Source organism: Manis javanica, chromosome 13, assembly GCF_040802235.1.
Source record: "Manis javanica isolate MJ-LG chromosome 13, MJ_LKY, whole genome shotgun sequence".
NCBI classification, from domain to species: domain Eukaryota; kingdom Metazoa; phylum Chordata; class Mammalia; order Pholidota; family Manidae; genus Manis; species Manis javanica.
The window spans coordinates 81984646-82003158 of NC_133168.1; the positions used below are offsets into that span (position 1 = coordinate 81984646).

An 18513-nucleotide genomic window follows, 5' to 3' on the forward strand; every position below is an offset into this window, starting at 1 on the left:
TTATTTAAAATATTTTGTTGTCTCATTAGATAAATGGAAATTACAAAATAATTAGTTGAAAATAAATTTGGGAATGTATGAAAACAACAAAGGAAAAAACTGTTGGATATCAGAGACAGCAGAAAGCTACTATAATAAGTTATGTAAATTGAATAGAGAAATTGAGGTCAAATAAATGTAAATTCCAGAATACAAACAGAATGAACAATGCTATATCCATTTGAACAAATAATCACAATTTCAAACTCTGAGTCTTTGGCCTCTGCAATCATGGGCACTTGTTCAGTCCAGGGGGCTATTAGTTCTTAGATTCCTTCACATGGAATCTTTTCAAAGCCCCCTTTATATCTTTGTTCCTCAGACTGTAGATGAAGGGGTTCAGCATGGGTGTGACCACGGTGTACATCACTGAGGCTGCTGCACCTGAGGGTGAGCTTGGAGTAAGAGCAGAGCTGAGGTACACCCCTAGGCCTGTACAATAAAATAAGGAGACAGCAGACAGGTGAGATGAACAGGTAGAAAATGCTTTATACTTGCCCTGAGCTGATGAGATTCCATGTATGGACAAAACTATCTTAGAATAGGAGTAAAGGATTCCAGCAAGGGGAATACCAGCCAGCAGTGTAGCTGAAAAATATATCATCAGGTTATTAAAGAAAGTGTCAGAACAGGCAAGTTGGACCATTTGATTGAGTTCACAGAAAAAGTGAGGGATTTCCATGTTGGAACAGAAAGACAGACCCAACACCATTAAGCTGTGTAACAAGGAATTCAGGACACTCATAATCCAGGACACCAGGACCAACAGTCTACAGAGTCGGGGGTTCATGATGACCGTGTAGTGAAGGGGGTGGCAGATGGCCACATATCGGTCATAGGCCATCACGGTCAGGAGGAAGTCATCCATTCCTCCAAAGAGTAGGAAAAAGTACATCTGGGTGATGCAGCCTGCATAGGTTATGGCTTTGCTCTGGGTCTGTATGTTCAGCAGCATCTTGGGGATGGTGGTGGAGGTGAAGCAGATGTCCACAAAGGACAGGTTGCAGAGGAAGAAGTACATGGGTGTGTGCAGGCGGGAGTCTGCACTGACAGCCAGGATGATGAGCAAGTTCCCAAACACAGTGATCAGGTACATGGAGAGGAAAAGCCCAAGTAGGAGGGGCTCCAGTTCTGGTTCTTCTGAAAATCCTAGGAGAAGAAATCCTGAAATACTAGTATCATTCCCAGGATCCATGTGCTGGACATGAATACCTGAAAGTAGAAGAAAGAAATGACTAATTTTCCCATAAGGAAAGATTAGTACCTAGAATAAGTGCTATCTTTTATTTTGTATCAAAGAAATTCATTTCCATATTTGATTCATGGAGGGCCTGTTTTGGGTCTCCTCAGCTTCTCTGCTATAGGAATTCCTTTTCACTGTACACCTGTTCCTCAAACATAATGTGTGGTACTGTTTTCTCCAGAGTATCTTTCATTTACCTGAGGAACAGAAAATGTATAGAGACCACATTCCAGGAACTGTCCAGAGTAGAGAATGCTGAAAAAAAAATTCCCAGGATCCAGGGCTGGAGGAGGAGTGATCAGGTACAAATAATTGTGCCCCTCTCAGAGGGTGCAGGTCCTATGAAGAAAGGAAAGCATGTATAAAGGATAGTGTAATGGGGTTTTATTTTTATTGAGGATTTGGCAAATACCTGAAACAAGGTGACAGGTTAACAGACACCTTGAAGAAGATTGAGCAGGAGATGCACATTATCTGGTGACTGTGTGCCAGGCAGAGGGAATGGACAGTGTGCAATTGTCCTGAGGAAGGTGGTTGTTTTGGAAAATCAGGGCTCAAAATGAGCTAGTGTGTTGAGGGGGATGGGCAAGGCAGAGGGCAGTGAGAGATGGTGTCACAGGATGATGAGGATGAGATGGCCTCCTGACTGCTGAGACTTCAAGACACAGGGAGTCCTCTGTCCACACAAGGTAAATCTGTTGCAAAGTCATCATGTCTTTGAAAAAGATCCCTTTCCTCGTTCCTTATCTTGACTGAGTTCTCACCCCTGAGTTATAGAAGTCACCTTGGATTTATGTTTTTTGGTACCCCTGTTCTGAGGACTGTCCTCCATTACAAGGAACAACCACAGACACACACACACCCCACACTGCACCCCACTATGCACCCAGGTGTGCTGCTGTGTTATTTCCACATCCTCACTCCTGCCCACACTGCTTAGTTTATGCTGTTCAAATCAATTACCTGTTCCCTATAAAATTTAGACATCAGACCCTGAAATTGCTATCATAAGCCTCCCATGGAAAATTAAATTGGAATTCCATGTTGATATGTCCATTTCATGCCCTGTATTTAAAGAAACATAAACAATCTGTTCAATATGCCTAGAGGGAGAGGAAGGGAAAGGACATGAGGAAGAACAAAGATCTAACAAGCCCAGGTGGACCCTTAGACACTGTGAGGAAGGGAACACCTCCTTGTTTCTGGAGGTTTTCCAACCCTGATCATGTCCCGTTGATGCCAAGCAAATAAAATATGTCAATCACTCAAAAAAGGAAATATGCAAAATACAAGCCATCTATTTTAAATATCAAAGAGTGCAACTCTGCTTGTTTGTTTTGGTGCCCATTCTACATTTATGTGACCAGCTGGTTTTACTATGGCTGGATAGTACATGAGGTAAGTCATTTTCTCCCTTTCATTTGGAATTTTTTCTTTGTTTTTCTTGTACTTTGAGATTTGATCTCAAATGTGATAAACACAGCGGACAGAGTGCAGTCCTGGTTTTTGTCTTCATCCAATCTTCAAGGGCCTCTCCAGACCATACTATATACAATCCTACACATGCCATGTGATTCTATCCTTTTTACCAAAAAACATTCTTCATATGATTTTTCCCTAAGTATACTATGTCATGCAGGCACTTGTTTCATTTTTTAAAATTATTTTTGAACACAACTAAAGTATATTTAACATACAATATTATATTGGTATGAAGTGTACCAAATAGTGATTTGACAGTTACACACATTACTAAATGGTCATCATGATAAGTTTAGTTAACATCTGTCACTGTACAAACTTATTACACTATTATATTGACTATATTCCTGATGCTATACTTTTCATGTGAATTGATACAACCACTGTGAAAAGCAGTATGGAGGTTGTTCAAAAAACTAAAATTAGAAATATAATATAGTATGACCCAGAATTTCTACTTTAGGGGAATTTACATGAAGGAACAAAAACAACTAATTCAAAAATATATATGCACCCTCATGTTCATTGCAGCAGTATTACAATGACCATGATATGGAAACAACTTAACTGTCCAGCCGTAGATGAATGGATAAAGAAGTGGTACATATACATAATGGAATATTATTCAGCCACTAAAAATGTCCTGCCATTTGTTACATGAATGGACTTAGAGGGTATTATGACCAGTGAAATAAGTCAGACAGAAAGGCAAAACCATATGATTTCACTAATATGTGGAATACAAAAACAAAACAAATGAACAGAGCAGAAATATACTCACAGAGAGAACAGACTATTGGTTAACATAAGGGAAGGTGGGAGTATGGGCAACATGGATGAAAGGGATAAAGAGGTACAATCTTCCAATTAGAAAATAAATTAGTCTAATGGATTGAAGTATAGCAAAGGGAATATAGTCAATAATACTGTAATTTATATGAATGTTGATGGACATTAGCTACATTTATTGTGGTGAGCATTTTGAATGTGCATAATTGTTCAATCACCATGTTTTATATATGAAAGCAATATAATGTTTTATATCATCTATACCTCAATAAAAATTATTTGAAAAGAAAGGAAATGGTTAACTAATCCACAAAATATATGGCCTCACAAATAATGAAATAATCTTAAATTAATGCTCTTTGGCATATGTTTTCTAACCTACTGGATAGATTTTTTTCATGTGAACACCCAGAATGGAGAAGATACTATGAAGTCTATGTCTCACTCACGCTGGTGCAGGGATGTATTTGCAAGCATTCCTTGGTCTGGATCTTTCTCTGAAATTGTAAAAAATTCCCCATTTTAAAAATAAAAAGAAATGTCTTTGCTTCACTGTATATCTCCTCACAGCTAGCAATTTTCCTGACATCTTGAATTACAGGGACATTTGGACTTATGTTCTGCTATCAATTAACTGTCAAAATGACACCAGATTTGCTGAATTCAATGCTCGCATCTCTGTAGCTTCCTGGATAATTGCTTCACTTTGTTAAACAAGCATTCTGACAAGTGCAACCCTCCCTAGGCTGGAGACTAGGCTGAACTGGTTCTCAGATCACCATCAGTATCATTTTTTCTTGGCTTTGCTTCTCTCTGACCCTTACCTGCCAGGTCTGCTGGGCTATCAGACTCACCTGCAAGAGGTCTCTGAGAGGAAGGTCTCCCTGTGGAAGTCAGAATTCTTCCCTGGATGGTTAATGATGGAGACTGAAACTGTCTCTAGATAAGACAGCAGGAAAGAGCCAAGCTTTGGTGCCCCAGCCAGACTTAGGATTCCAAAACCACAACTATGTCCTGTGCGGCCTAAGGTGACACATGCTGAGGGACCGCGGCAGATGAGGTATTTACCACTTCCTATGTCTTCAAATTAGTCACTGCTTCCATTGTTTGTCCTGCCTCTGAGCACATCATGCCCTGTGGGACACAGGTCTGGACACAATGGGAAATTATCTGTCAATTTTCTATTCCCAAGATCATTTTAGAATTCAGCTGAATCCTGTTTTTATTTCTCCTTCTTCATGAATTCTCTTGTCTTGAAGAGGCATAACCTTCAAGCACATTATCACACCCATGAATTCATATTTCTCTAGAGTCTAACCTAAGGAACCACCAGGATTAGGTCCCTTGGGTCTAAAACCATTGACACATCATGGGCCCAAAATCTTTGATACAGAACATTTTAATTACCCTCTTCAGGGATGGGAGACCTCTGTTACATTGATGTAAAACCTTGGGCTCTATACTCCCTGGCTTCAGGACACACTTTCCAAATCTGTGAGGACTTTCCACACAGATATATCAGAAAGTGATAACTGCCATTTAGTCCCATGTTATGAAATTTGTTAATTAAGAGATCTGTTTATATATTGTGTGTGATATACTGGAATTTTGCAAAGCAGTGTGTTTGTTTTGTGGATGAATTCCCAGAAATGAAAATGATGGACTATATGGTAATTCTATTTTTAATTTATTGAGGAAACCATACTGTTTTCCATAGTGGCTGCACCAAGTAACATTACTATCAACAGTGCTCGAGGGGTCTCTTTTCTCCTTATCCTTGACAACTCTTGTTATTTCTTGTCCTTTTGAAATTAGCCATTCCAACTAGTGTGAGGTGATATCTCATTGTAGTATCGATTTGAATTTCCCTGATGATTAATGATGTTGAACATCTTTCCATGTATCTGTAATTCTTCTTCAGAGAAATATCTACTCATGTCCTCTGCCCAATTTTTTTTCAGGGTGGCATGTGTATTTTTTAAATTTTGTTATTATTAATGTACAATTACATGAGCAACATTATGGTTACTAGGCTCCCCCTATTATCAAGTCCCCACCACATAACCCATTACAGTCATTGTCCATCAGTGTAGTAAGATGCTATAGAATCACTACTTGTTTTCTCTGTATTATACTGCCTTCCCCATATACCCCCACTGCATTATGTGTGCTAATCGTAATACCACTTTTCCCCATTATCCCTCCCTTCCCCCATTTTCCCCAGTCCCTTTCCTTTTGTTAACTTTTAGTCCATTCTTGCGCTCTGTGAGTCTGCTGCTGTTTTGTTCCTTCAGTTTTTGCTTTGTTCTTATACTCCACAGATGAGTGAAATCATTTTATACTTGTCTTTCTTTGCCTGCCTCATTTCACTGAGCATAATACCCTCTAGCTCCATCCGTGTTGTTGCAAATGGTAGGATCTGTTTTCTTCTTATGGCTGAATAATATTCCATTGTGTATATGTACCACATCTTCTTTATCCATTCATCTACTCTACCTATTTTTTAATTAGATTTTTTTGTTCTTTTGGTGTTGAGTTGTATGAATTCCTTATATATTTTGGATATTAACACCTTATTTTGTATATCATTTGCAAATATTTCTCCCATTCATAGTTCCCTGAATGTGAAGAAGAAAGGTAGAATAATTGCCATCAGATGAAGATTTGAACTTGATATACTGGTGGCTCTGAAGGTAGAGACAGGGCCATGAGCCAAGGAAAGCTTGTGCATACCAGAACCCCAAATGGGAAAAGAAAGGGATTTTCTTCTGGAGCCTCCAGAAGGAACTCATCCTACAGACATCTGTATATTAGTCTACTGAGACTCATTTCAGACTCTGTCCTTGAAAACATAAGAATATAAATGTTTCTTTTACACCCTCCACAGTACGCAACAGGAATATGATACACACATTAAAAAAATCTCTTTGAGGAAATTGAGTCTTAGCCTCTCAAAATTCATTTTTCTTCCTTTTGGTAAAGGAATTTTATGTTGAAATCTAACCTTAGGTAGAAGATAAAACCTAAAGTCAGTTAGGAGTTCTGCCACCTTGGCTGGTATAGTGAGTTGCCATTGTGTCTTTGTGTCTAAATTTCTAGTCTAGTCTTTTAATTTCATGGTAACTCATCATTCATTCTTATAATTTATTTCCTATCCAATTTTGTCACAAATTTATTTTCATCATAAAATATGGGATTATTAATGTCTATGTATGTCCACATATTTCTGAGTGTGTTTATTTGAAAGAAAATCATGTACAAATGCACCCACATGTATTCTTTCCCAAGAAAGAGTTCTTGGACTTAACAGTAGTTACCAATATTTCACTTATTCCTAACAACAAACAACTGATTTAAGTTTATATCCCACATCATCATCAGAAAGAAGGAAAAAAGGCAGGGTGATTAATTGTTTTATTACATTAAAAAACAAGTATTGGCTGCACTTTCTTGAATCACATATAATTTAACCCATGCAACATGTAGTGTTAACTTTTTGTTTTTAAATCAGAATATTTCACATTTTAAATATGTGTAACTTCTGTATGTCACTATATTTTGATGGATTATATTTTTAAAAATTCTAGTGATGCATGTCTCAAGGCAAGATTAAGAACATAGAAACTTGAGTCACATTTTGTCAGGGGCTGGAGATATGTCTTCTAACTGGGTAGAAACTAAAGTGTCATATATGCATGTAAAAATAATAGTATTTAGTCAAGGTCTTCAAATTTTATAAACTCACTTTTTTAAACTCACTGTTTTTAACATACATTTGTATGTAGAAATCACTAGCATAAATTGACTCAAGACAGAAGTGTGCTACAGCTTCTCACAACATCATGGACAAGCCTTAGAAACACAATGAAGAGACTCAGGGATACCTTAAGATTCCTGAATATCCAAGCTGAGGTCACAACTCCTCATCATGTAATTCTGCTAGACAATAAAACCATGATGATAAATCACTTGATTCAGGATAGCTTGTTACATAGCAATAGCTAACTGATACAATAATCAAAGCAAACAGCATTTATGGCAATTAAAAGCATCAGTCCCATCCTATTTTTGGCATATGAATGATATCTGGGGAGAACATTCATGGTTATCTTCTCATTCAAATTTATTTAAGATAACCGTATGAACAAGTGACACACAGATGTTTCCTTCCTAGGAAACTTAAAGAGGTAGAAAGGACATGCATGTTTGTGAAGACATATTGTTGACTCTGAAACACACAGGATGACAAGAATTCAAGAGCCATATTATCATAAAGAAGAAATCCCTCAGAATGTGGGAGATATAGAACTGATTACCTTGATATTGTTCATTCACTGTCCCTTTAGGGGTTATGAAAAAATTCTTTGAAAGGGGAGTCGTTTCATTAGAGCAATAGAAGAATCCTAATTGTATTTAGAACTCTAATTTTCAAGCAGGAACAAAAGAAAATTAATTAAAAAGATAAAATACACAAAGCATTTATTCACCCCCAATGCATAAAGCCCCTCTCACATATTAGATGATGGGTGAAGATTATGCAATTTTAGAAAGAGATCTAATCACAAAATTTCAACAAGAACAATAAGGAACAGATATGTGAAAACAAGTTAGAAACAGTATAAAGAGTGATCTATTAGCATTGAGTATAGTGAAAAACGTTTCCTTTTTATTGATAGGAAGGACTTGCATGTGATGAATATTAAATATGACAACTGATATTTTTCAGTAAGAAAAATAAAGAACAAAAATGCAATAGAGAGAACACGTATGACTGAGTGATGGATATGACCCCTCACAACTGATACACACTCACAATTGGCCACATGTACAATTATTCTATCTGTTAGAACTCAGTGGCAAATACAAATTAGATTTAAAAGTGTCCAATTCCTTGTTTCAAAGAATGCATCCAAAACAGAAATAAAAATGCTCTGACACCACTATACACCTATAAAGAGCTTGTAGAGATCATTTACAATGAAAAAACAAATGAATAACACACCCACAAGTATATTAAACTATTAAACTTCACAGCTAATGAAATAATTGCAAAGTAAATCTATTTTAACAAATCAAATAAAGTTTCTTCCAGTAAACACCCAGAATGAAAGAAGATGCTGTCAAATGAATGCCTCATGAACTGATGTTGCTAGGTGAATTTGCAAGCAATACTCTGGTCTGGATCTATCTAATAAATACAGAAACATCATTGTATATACCCTATCTTGAAAATAAAAAAAGAAATGCCTTCACTTCGCTGGACAACCATTCACACATAATCCTTCATTTTCCTACTCTCTTTAACTGTAAAACACTTTGGATTTGTTCTAGTTTACTGGAAATATTTTATGCCTTCCATTTCCTCCTCTAACTCGACTTTGATCACTTAATTGTCAACAATCATATAGGTATTTCTGTGGTTAATTTTCATGCCCTTTTAGCCCCATAAATAAATTGGTTAGTTAGTTAAACAAAGCAAACAACAGTAGAGATGTCCATATCCTGGGCTAGGCTGGTGGTTGTCACTGTCCTTAGCTGTATGTGCTCATTTTTTTTCTCTCTGTCACTTTCCTACATTACCTACTGGGCTCTTGGACTCACCTGTCTGGGACTGCTGAGGAGAAGGTCACCAGGTGGAAGTCAAAGTTCCTCCTGGATGGAAGATGGTGGAGAATGATGCTCTCTCCCAAGAAAATAGGGAGAGGGCATGAAGCATCAGCCCCAGAGCCAAATTAAAACTCAAAAGCAACAATATCCTGTCTAGTTCAAGGTGGCCCATGCTGAGGGGCTGCAACAGAGGAGATATTACAACTCCTATTTCATTAAGCACATTTCTGTCCAGTTGCTATGACCTTAAAACACATGATTTCCCTGTGGGACACTGGTCTGGGTAGAAAGGAAAGTTTTCCTGGAGATTCTGTGTTCCCAATTTACAAGGTTAGAATTAAGAGAATCTTATTTGTTCTTCATTTTGCTATCATTAATGTACAATTACATGAACACCATTACAGTTACTGGACTCCTCCTATTATCAAGTCCCTACCACATACCCCATTACAATCACTCTCCATCAGTGTAGTCAGATGCTATAGAATCACTATTTGTCTTCCTTGTGTTATACTGCCTACCCCATGTTCCACCCGCCCAACATTATGTGTGCTAACTGTAATGCCCCTTTCCCCTTATCCCTCCCTTCCCACCCACACACCCCATTTCCTTTCCCTTTGGTAACTGTTAGTCGATTCCTGGGTTCTGTGAATCTGCTGCTCTTTTGTATCTTCAGTTTTTTCTTTGTTCTTATACTCCACAAATGAGTGAAATCATTTGATACTTGTCTTTCTCTGCCTGGCTTATTTCACTGAGCATAATACCCTCTAGCTCCATCCATGTTGTTGCAAATAGTAGCATTTGTTGTCTTCTTATGGCTGAATAATATTCCATTGTGTATATGTACCACATTTTCTTTATCCATTCATTTACTGATGGACACAGGTTGCTTCCTTTCCTTGGCTATTGTAAATACTGCTGCTTTAAACAAAGGGATGCATATGTCTTTTTCAAACTGGCTCCTGCATTCGTAAATTCCCAGGAGTGGAATTCCTGGCTCAAATGGTATTTCCAGTTTGAGTTTTTTGAGGAACGTCCATACTGCTTTCCACAATGGTTGAACTAATTTACATTCACACCCGCAGTGTAGGAAGGTTCCCCTTTCTCCACATCCTTGCCAATATTTATTGTTGTTTGTCTTTTGGTGTTGGCAATACTTACTGGTGTGAAAAGATATCTCCTTTTGGTTTTAATTTGCATTTCTCTGATGATTAGCAATGTGGAGCATTGTTTCATGTGCCTGTTGCCCATCTGAAATTCTTCTTTGGAGGAGTGTCTGTTCAGATCCTCTGCCCATTTTTTAATTGGTTTGTTTGCTTTTTGTTTTTTGAGGTGCATGAGATCTTTATATAATTTGGATGTCAACCACTTATCAGATATGTCATTCATGAATATATTCTCCCATACTGGGGGATGCCTTTTTGTTCTACTGATGGTGTCCTTTGCTGTACAGAGCTTTTTAGTTTGATATAGTCCCACTTGTTCATTTTTGCTTTCAATTCCCTTGCCCTGGGTGATATGTTCATGAAAACTTCTTCATGCTTATGGCGAAGAGCTTTTTTTTAATTTTTAATTTTTTATTTTGGTATCACTAATCTACAATTACATAAAGAACATTATGTTTACTAGGCTCCGCCCTTCACCAAGTTCCCACCACATACTCCTTCACAGTCACTGTCCATCAGCGTAGTAAAATGCTGTAAAATCTCTAGTTGTCTTCCCTGTGTTGCACAGCCCTCCCCTGCCCCCCAACACTATACATGCTAATCATAATGCCCCGTTTCTTTTGCCACACCCTTGTCCATCCAGAGCTTTTTGTGTATGTTTTTTCCTAAGAGTTTTATGGTTTCATGACATACACTCAGGTCTTTGATCCATTTCGAATTTACTTTTGTATATGGGGTTAGACAGTGATCCAGTTTCATTCTCTTATATGTAGCTGTCCAGTTTTGGCAGCACCATCTGTTGAAGAGGCTGTCATTTCCCTTCTCTATGTCCATGCCTCCTTTATCGTATATTAATTGACTGTATATGTTTGGGTTAAGATGTCTCTTTTCTGGTGTCTCTATTCTGTTCCACTGGTCTGTAGCTCTGTTTGTGTGCCAGTACCAAATTGTCTTGATTACTGTGGCTTTGTAGTAGAGCTTGAAGTTGGGGAGCAAGATGCACCCCACTTTATTCTTCCTTCTCAGGATTGCTTTGGCTATTCGGGGTCTTTGGTGTTTCCATATGAAGTTTTGAACTATTTGTTCCAGTTCGTTGAAGAATGTTGCTGGTAATTTGATAGGGATTGCATCAAATCTATATATTGCTTTGGGCAGGATGGCCATTTTGACGATATTAATTCTTCCTAGCCAGGTGCATGGGATGAGTTTCCATTTATTAGTGCCCTCTTTAATTTCTCTTGAGTGTCTTATAGTTTTCAGGGTATAGGTCTTTCAGTTCCTTGGTTAGGTTTATTCCTAGGTATTTTTGTGGCCTAGTTTCTCTATTAGTTCATTGTTAGTGTATAGGAAAGCTAGTTGTTCCCAATCTCAGAGGAAAAGCTTTCAGCTTCTTGCTGTTCATGTGGTCTTTGCCTGGTTTTGGTAGTAGGGTGATGCTATTCTGGAAAATCTTCCATGTGCACTTGAGAAGAATGTGTATCCTGTTGCTTTTGGGTGCAGAGTTCTATAGTTTTTTATCATGTCCATCTCATCTAGTGTACTGTTCAGTACCTCTGTGTCCTTACTTTTTTTCTATCTGGTGAATCTGCCCTTTGGAGTGATTGGTGTGTTGAAGTCTCCTAAAATAAATGCATTGCATTCTACTTCCTCCTTGAATTCTGTTAGTATTTGTTTCACATATGCTGGTGCTCCTGTATTGGGTGCATATATATTTAGAATGGTTATATCCTCTTGTCGGACTGAGCCCTTTATCATTTTGTAATATCCTTCTTTATCTTTTGTTACTTTATTTTGAAGTCTGTTTTGTCTGATGCTAGAATTGTAACACCTGCTTTTTTCTCTCTGTTGTTTGCATGAAATATCTTTTTCCATCCCGTGACTTTTAGTCTGTTCATGTCTTTGGGTTTGAGGTGAGTCTCTTTAAACAGCATACAGATGGGGCTTCCTTTTTTATCCATTCTGTTACTCTGTGTCTTTTGATTGGTGCATTCAGTCCTTTTACATTTTGGGTGATTATTAAAAGATATGTACTTATTGCCATTGCACTCTTTAGATTCGTGGTTACCAGAGATCAAGTGTAGCTTTTTTACCATCTAGCCATCTAACTTCACAGTCTTATTAAGCTATTATAAACACAGTCTGATGATTCTTTATTTCTCTCCCTTATTATTCCTCCTCCTCCATTCTTTTTATGTTAGAATGTTTTAAGCTGCACTCCTTTGTGTTTCCTTTGACTGCTTTTGTGAGTAGTTCATTTTATTTTTTGCCTTTAGTTAGTAGTTGTTTGGTCTGCTTTCTTTGTTGTGATTTTATTTTCTCTGGTAACATCTATTTAGCCATAGGAGTGCTTCCATCTAGAGCAGTCCTTCTAGAATACCCTGTAGAGGTGGTTTTTGGGAGTCAAATTTCCTCAACTTTTGCTTTTCTGGGAATTGTTTAATCCCTCCTTCATATTTAAACCATAGTCGTGCTGGTTACAGTATTCTTTGTTTAAGGCCCTTCTGTCTCATTGCATTAAGTGTGTCATGCCATTCTCTTCTGGTCTGTAAAGTTTCTGTTGAGAAGCCTGATGATAGCCTGATGGGTTTTCCTTTGTAGGTGACCTTTTTTCTCTCTCTGGCTGCCTTTAATACTCTGTCCTTGTCTTTGATTCTTGCCATTTTAATTATTATATGTTTTGGTGTTGTCCTCCTTGGGTTCCTTGTGTTGGGAGTTCTGTTGGCCTACATGGTCTGAAAGACTATTTCCTCCCCCAGTTTGTGGAAGTTTTCAGGAATTATTTCTTCAAAGACACTTTCTGTCTCTTTATCTCTCTTCTTCTTCTATAATGTGTATATTGTACCGTTTGGATTGGTCACACACTTCTCTTAATATTCTTTTATTCCTGGAGTTGCTTTTATCTCTCTCTGCCTCAGCTTCTCTGTATTCCTGTTCTCTGATTTCTATTCCATTAACGGCCTCTTGCACCCCATCCATTCTGCTCTTAAGTCCTTCTGGAGTTTTTTTTATTTACGTATTCTCCCTCCCAAATTTATCCATTAGCTCTTGCATATTTCTCAGCAGGTCCATCAGCATGATTATGACTTTTATTTTGAATTCTTTTTCAGAAGATTGGTTAAATCTATCTCCCAGGCCCCCTCTTGGGAGTTTTCTGGGTATTTCTGGACTGGACCAAATTATTCTGCCTTTTCATCATGATAGAAGTACCTGTAGGCAGGTAGCACATGTGTCAGCTGGGAGAACAAAGTCTTTTCCTGTTTGCTGGTTGCCTTGCCCCTTTCCACTGCCTGTGTCAGTTACCTGCACTCCTGGGGCAGCCTCTGGATTAATCTCCTTAGCTGCTGTGGGTTAGGTCACCATCAGGCTAGCCCAGACCCCTGTGAGGAGTGGCATGCAGGCCGGGTGTGCTCTCCTGTGAGAGCTGTGCCCCTTTGTGCATTTCCCCAGTTTCTTCTGCCTGCCCAAGACAGCTGTGTGCTGGCAGCAGCATTTGGGTATGGCCCAGGTGGCTGCATGCCCACTCCTGGGCCGCTCTGCTGCCGCATCCACTGGTTCCCGTAGCCACTCCTGGCCCGCTCTGCTACTGCCTTGGGCACACACAGCCACTCTCAGGCTACTGGTCCACTGTGTCGGTGACTGTGCTGGCTAGGGTTATGACTGGAAGGCTGCTTATCACTGTGAGGGGCTTCAGAGGTGCACTGCCTCCCAGTGGGTTAGGGCATCTGGAGTTCCCTGGGATTCCCAGCTGCTGGGCTGAGTGTTCCAGGATGATTTCATCCTGCTGTGAGGTCCCTGTCCCTTCAAGAGTTTCAAAAATCACTCACTTTTCTTTTGTCCCATGGGAGCCAGTTGCAGGGACCCTCTCACAGATTTTGCTTTTCCATTTCTCTAATATCCAGCATACCATGCACTGTGTGTCTGCACTCCTGGTGCGGATTACTAGAGCTGGTTGTTTAGCAGTGCTGAGCTTTCACTCCCTCCCTGTTGTGACTCCTTTCCTCCCACTGGGGACCTGGGGTGGGGGGAGCACTTGGTTCATGCCAGGCATGGCTTGTGTCATACCCCCTTCCTGAGATGCTGAGTTCTCACAGGTGTAGATGTAGCCTGGCTGTTGTACTGTATCCACTGGTCTCTCTTTTAGGAATAGTTGTATATGTTGTATTTTCAAAGCTACATATGGTTTTGTGAGGAGATTTCCACTGCCTTACTCATGCTGCCATCTTCCATGATTTTTATTTTAAATCATCTTTCATGAATATTGGTGAGTTCAGTTTCATTTGGTTCTTTTTCTGGTGTTTGCAAGATTTTTGTTTGAACTGGGTAACTTTGACATTTCCTATTTGTATGTGTCTCCCAGAATCTCTAGTCTCTGGAGCTGCTCTGTCCATGGACTGATGTCAGGGTTCACAGAGGAACAGTGCTGGTGCCTAGGGGGAGGGAGGGCTGTTTTCTGCTTCCCAGCTTCAGCGACTCTCTCCACTGTCTGAACAAGTGGGTCAGCATGCAGGTGTAAGCCTCTGTGCTTTGCGTCTGTAGCTGGCATAGGATGAGCCTCTCTCTTGCTGTCCTGACCTCAGGGCCAGAACTGCAGGTTTGTGAGCTTGTGCCAGCATTCCAGAAGGAAGTCAGAGCAGGCTCCATATCACAGTGAGGGGCCTCAGAGATGAGTAGTCAGCGAGGGGTATGGAGTGCCTGAAGCTCCTGAAAGTTCCTAACCAGCTGGGCAGAGTGTGCCCAGACAACCTTGTCCACCTATCCCTTCTTCTACACAGCAAGCTCTGTGAAAACCCCACCCCTTCATCATCCCTCTCACTACTAGGAAGCCTCTCAGACCACCTGCCTTTCCTTTGTCCCAGAGCATCCAGATGTGGATCCCTCTCCTCCACAAATGGCTGGAATCTCAGTCTCTCCAAGTACTCCACCTGTCTTAGCTTTCCAACCCCACTAATCTCCAGAGCACAGTGAAATGTAGGTTTATACTCCTATAGCAGATCTCCAGGGCTGGGTTATCATCAGTCCTAAGCTTTCATCCCCTCGCTGCTCTGTTTTTCTTCCTCCCACTCATGAGCTGTGGTGGGAGAAGGGCTTGGGTCCCACCAGACCAAGGCATAGTACATTACTTATTATATCTTTGTAATATTACACATGTATATATTAATGCATTTCCTACTCCCATTCATCTATCAATGCACAGTTTGGTTGCCTCCATATCATGGATTTCTAAAATAATGATACAATAAATGTAGGTGTACATGCTTCTTTATGAATTGGTGATTTCATTTTCATTGGGTAAACTCCAAGAGGTGGAACTCCTGGGTCACATGGTATTACTATTTTTAATTTTTGAGGAAACTCCATAGTAGCTGCACCAATTTACATTCCTATTTACAGAGCTAAAGCACCCCCTTTTCTCCACATCCTCATTAACACTTTTTTTTGTCTTTTGGATAGTGGCCATTCTGACTGGGGTAAGGTGATATCTCATTGCGGTTTGGATTTCCATCTCACAGGCTGGCCACTTTACTCCTTACCATCCCCTGACACCCTCTCTTGTCACTCTCCCTCTTGCTCTTTACCCTTGAAACTCTGGCTGCCCTTTGAATCTGATTTCTGAAACAAACACCTTTCCTGGGCCTTTGAAATAGACGGACACTTCTATTTCAAATAGCAGGGCAGTCACTTCCCCAGGTAACCCCAATCTCCTCTCCTATCTTCCTTGATATTTCTGTTCACATGTCACCTTTGCAGTTGTTGCCTGAACACTGAATTAAAAATAACCCATCCATTCTGTACTTTATACCTGCTTTCTTTTCTTCATTGCTCTTGTAATAATAGGACATGTTATTTGATTATTTTTATTTGCTTCTTTCTTTCTCTATTATTGATTATAGGTACTTTTGTGTTCAGCTCTCCATATTCATTGCCAAGATAGATCCCAGAACATGATCTACATTCAATACATACTTATCAAATAAATGAAAACTATTCTAAATGAAACAGTAGAATACATTGTGCTTGAGCAAAAGTTCAAAAGTAGGAAAGAAATCCTTATGAGAAATGATACCAGGCATGTCCTCAATAGGAACAGACCTCAACATGTATTCAATTAATTTTCTTGATAATAAAATAGAAATGGTAGTATTTATGCTACATCACTAATGCTTGATTCTGTGAAAATTTGTCACTTATATTTCTATGTCCTACTAGGCACCTCCCACACATGGAGTAAATGAACAGGATTTTCAAGGTTTCTTCTTCTGGGATTTTCAATTGAACCACAACTGCAGCTCCTTCTATTTGGGCTTTTCCTCTCCATGTACCTGATCACTGTATTTGAGAACTTGCTCATCATCTTGGCTATCAGCTCAGACTCACACCTGCACACACCCATGTACATCTTCCTTTCCATCCTGTCCTTTGTGGACATCTGCATCACCTCCACCACCATTCCCAAAATGCTGTTGAATATCCATACCCAGAACAAAGTTGTAACATATGCAGGCTGCATGACTCAAATGTATTTTTTCCTGCTCTTTGCAGGATTGGACAACTACATCCTCACTGTGATGGCCTATGACCATTTTTTGGCCATCTGTCACCCTCTTCACTACACAGTCAACATGAACCAACGACAGTGTGACCTGCTGGTCCTGGTGTCCTGGATCATGAGTGTCCTGCATTTCTTGTTACAATGATTAATGATGTTGAGACTTTCCTTTTGTACAGACTTGGAAATACACCACTTCTTTTGTGAAATCAAACAGGTGGTCCAGCTTGCCAGTTCTAACACCTTCCTTAATTACATGGTGATGTACTTTTGGAGCTGGGCTCCTTGGTGGTAGTCCTTTTGCTGGAATCCCCTACTCTTACTCTAAGATAATTTCCTCCATATGTGGAATCTCATCAGCTCAGGGGAAGTATAAGTCATTTTCCACCTGTGCATCTCACCTCTCTGTTGTCTCCTTATTTTATTGTACAAGCCAAGGTGTGTATGTTAGATCTGCTACTACCCAGAGCTCACACTCAAGTGCAACAGCCACAGTGATGCACACTGTGGTCACACCCATGCTGAACCCCTTCATCTATACTCTGAGAAACAAGGACATAAGGAGGTCCCTGAAAAGATTCTTTGACAATCAAACTATAAAAGGGCCAATGGTTCTGGGACTGAAGAAATACATTTGAGACTGAAGAAATGCTTCAAAAAGATAGCAGGACTCAAGTCTGGAAGCCAGAAATTGTGATTCTTTTATCAGATTGTAAAGTAAATTGCTCCTTATATTTATTTCTTGGAATTTCAGTTTCTTTTATTTGAACTTCTCTGTAAAATTTAAGTAACCTACTCTATTATCCTTCTGCTCTCTCTGATAATCTCTTTTCCTTTGTCATTTTCCTATTTTCTCAAATTTATTTTCTACTTTTCATAAAAAGGTGGATATTCACATTTATCTCATGTGAATGGATGAATTTTAAGAATAGTTTCTTCTGGGATGAAATAAGTCATACTACTTTTTTTCTATTTTACTAAAAGAATACTATTGAGTTGTATCACTCCTATGTCTATACTTTGCAACCATTATATATAATTTCATGGGAGAGGAAAATATGAGACACTATATGACTTTTGCATCCATTATATGTCACTACCTTAAGTTCTCTTTCTATATATACAGAGTTTAATATATAATGTGTTTTATAACAGGTTATTGGATTTTTTCCCTCATTGGGACTCTATTCTCTTATTCAACTTGGTGACCAGAGCCCACCTTAGTCAATAGAAGATACGATATTCAAATACCTGTCTCCAAATTGTTGTCTATATGGAAACACACATTTCAGTAAGAGTCTGACATTCTATGGTTAGTGCAACATGATTAGAGTCAGAGATGACCTTAATTATGAACAAGTAAAATTTTAGTCATATTACTATGCAAACTGATTTTTCTATTCTGGACATCTATGTATTGATGTGTGTAAGATTGTTTTCTGTGTGTAAGGAGTTTCATCATTGGTGTGAAGGATTGTTTGGCAGAATTATGCTTCTGTTTCATTATCTTCATGTTTCTTCTTGAAAACAAAAATAATGAAATACCTTTTCTTATTCTATACTTTCTCATAACCATGGAAGAGCTAGTGAATGAATGATATCTATCACCCATTATATATGTCCTTGATATACATATAGAT

At 39.0% G+C, this 18513-nt stretch overlaps 1 protein-coding gene and 1 pseudogene across 1 annotated transcript; one reads left to right on the plus strand and one right to left on the minus strand.

Moving 5' to 3' along the window:
• Window positions 1-298: 298 nt before the first annotated feature.
• LOC118971466 (olfactory receptor-like protein OLF4) lies at window positions 299-1240 on the minus strand. The gene has a single exon (XM_073219465.1). It carries the CDS (start codon window positions 1232-1234, stop codon window positions 299-301), a length of 936 nt encoding a protein of 311 aa, XP_073075566.1. The 5' UTR covers window positions 1235-1240.
• Window positions 1241-7146: 5906 nt separating this feature from the next.
• LOC108397607 (olfactory receptor-like protein OLF4) lies at window positions 7147-17511 on the plus strand (annotated as a pseudogene).
• Window positions 17512-18513: the final 1002 nt, after the last annotated feature.

Coding starts and splice junctions, on each gene's coding strand:
- LOC118971466 (XM_073219465.1), bottom strand. CDS start 1,234: ATGGATCCTGGGAATGATACTAGTATTTCAGGATTTCTTCTCCTAGGA.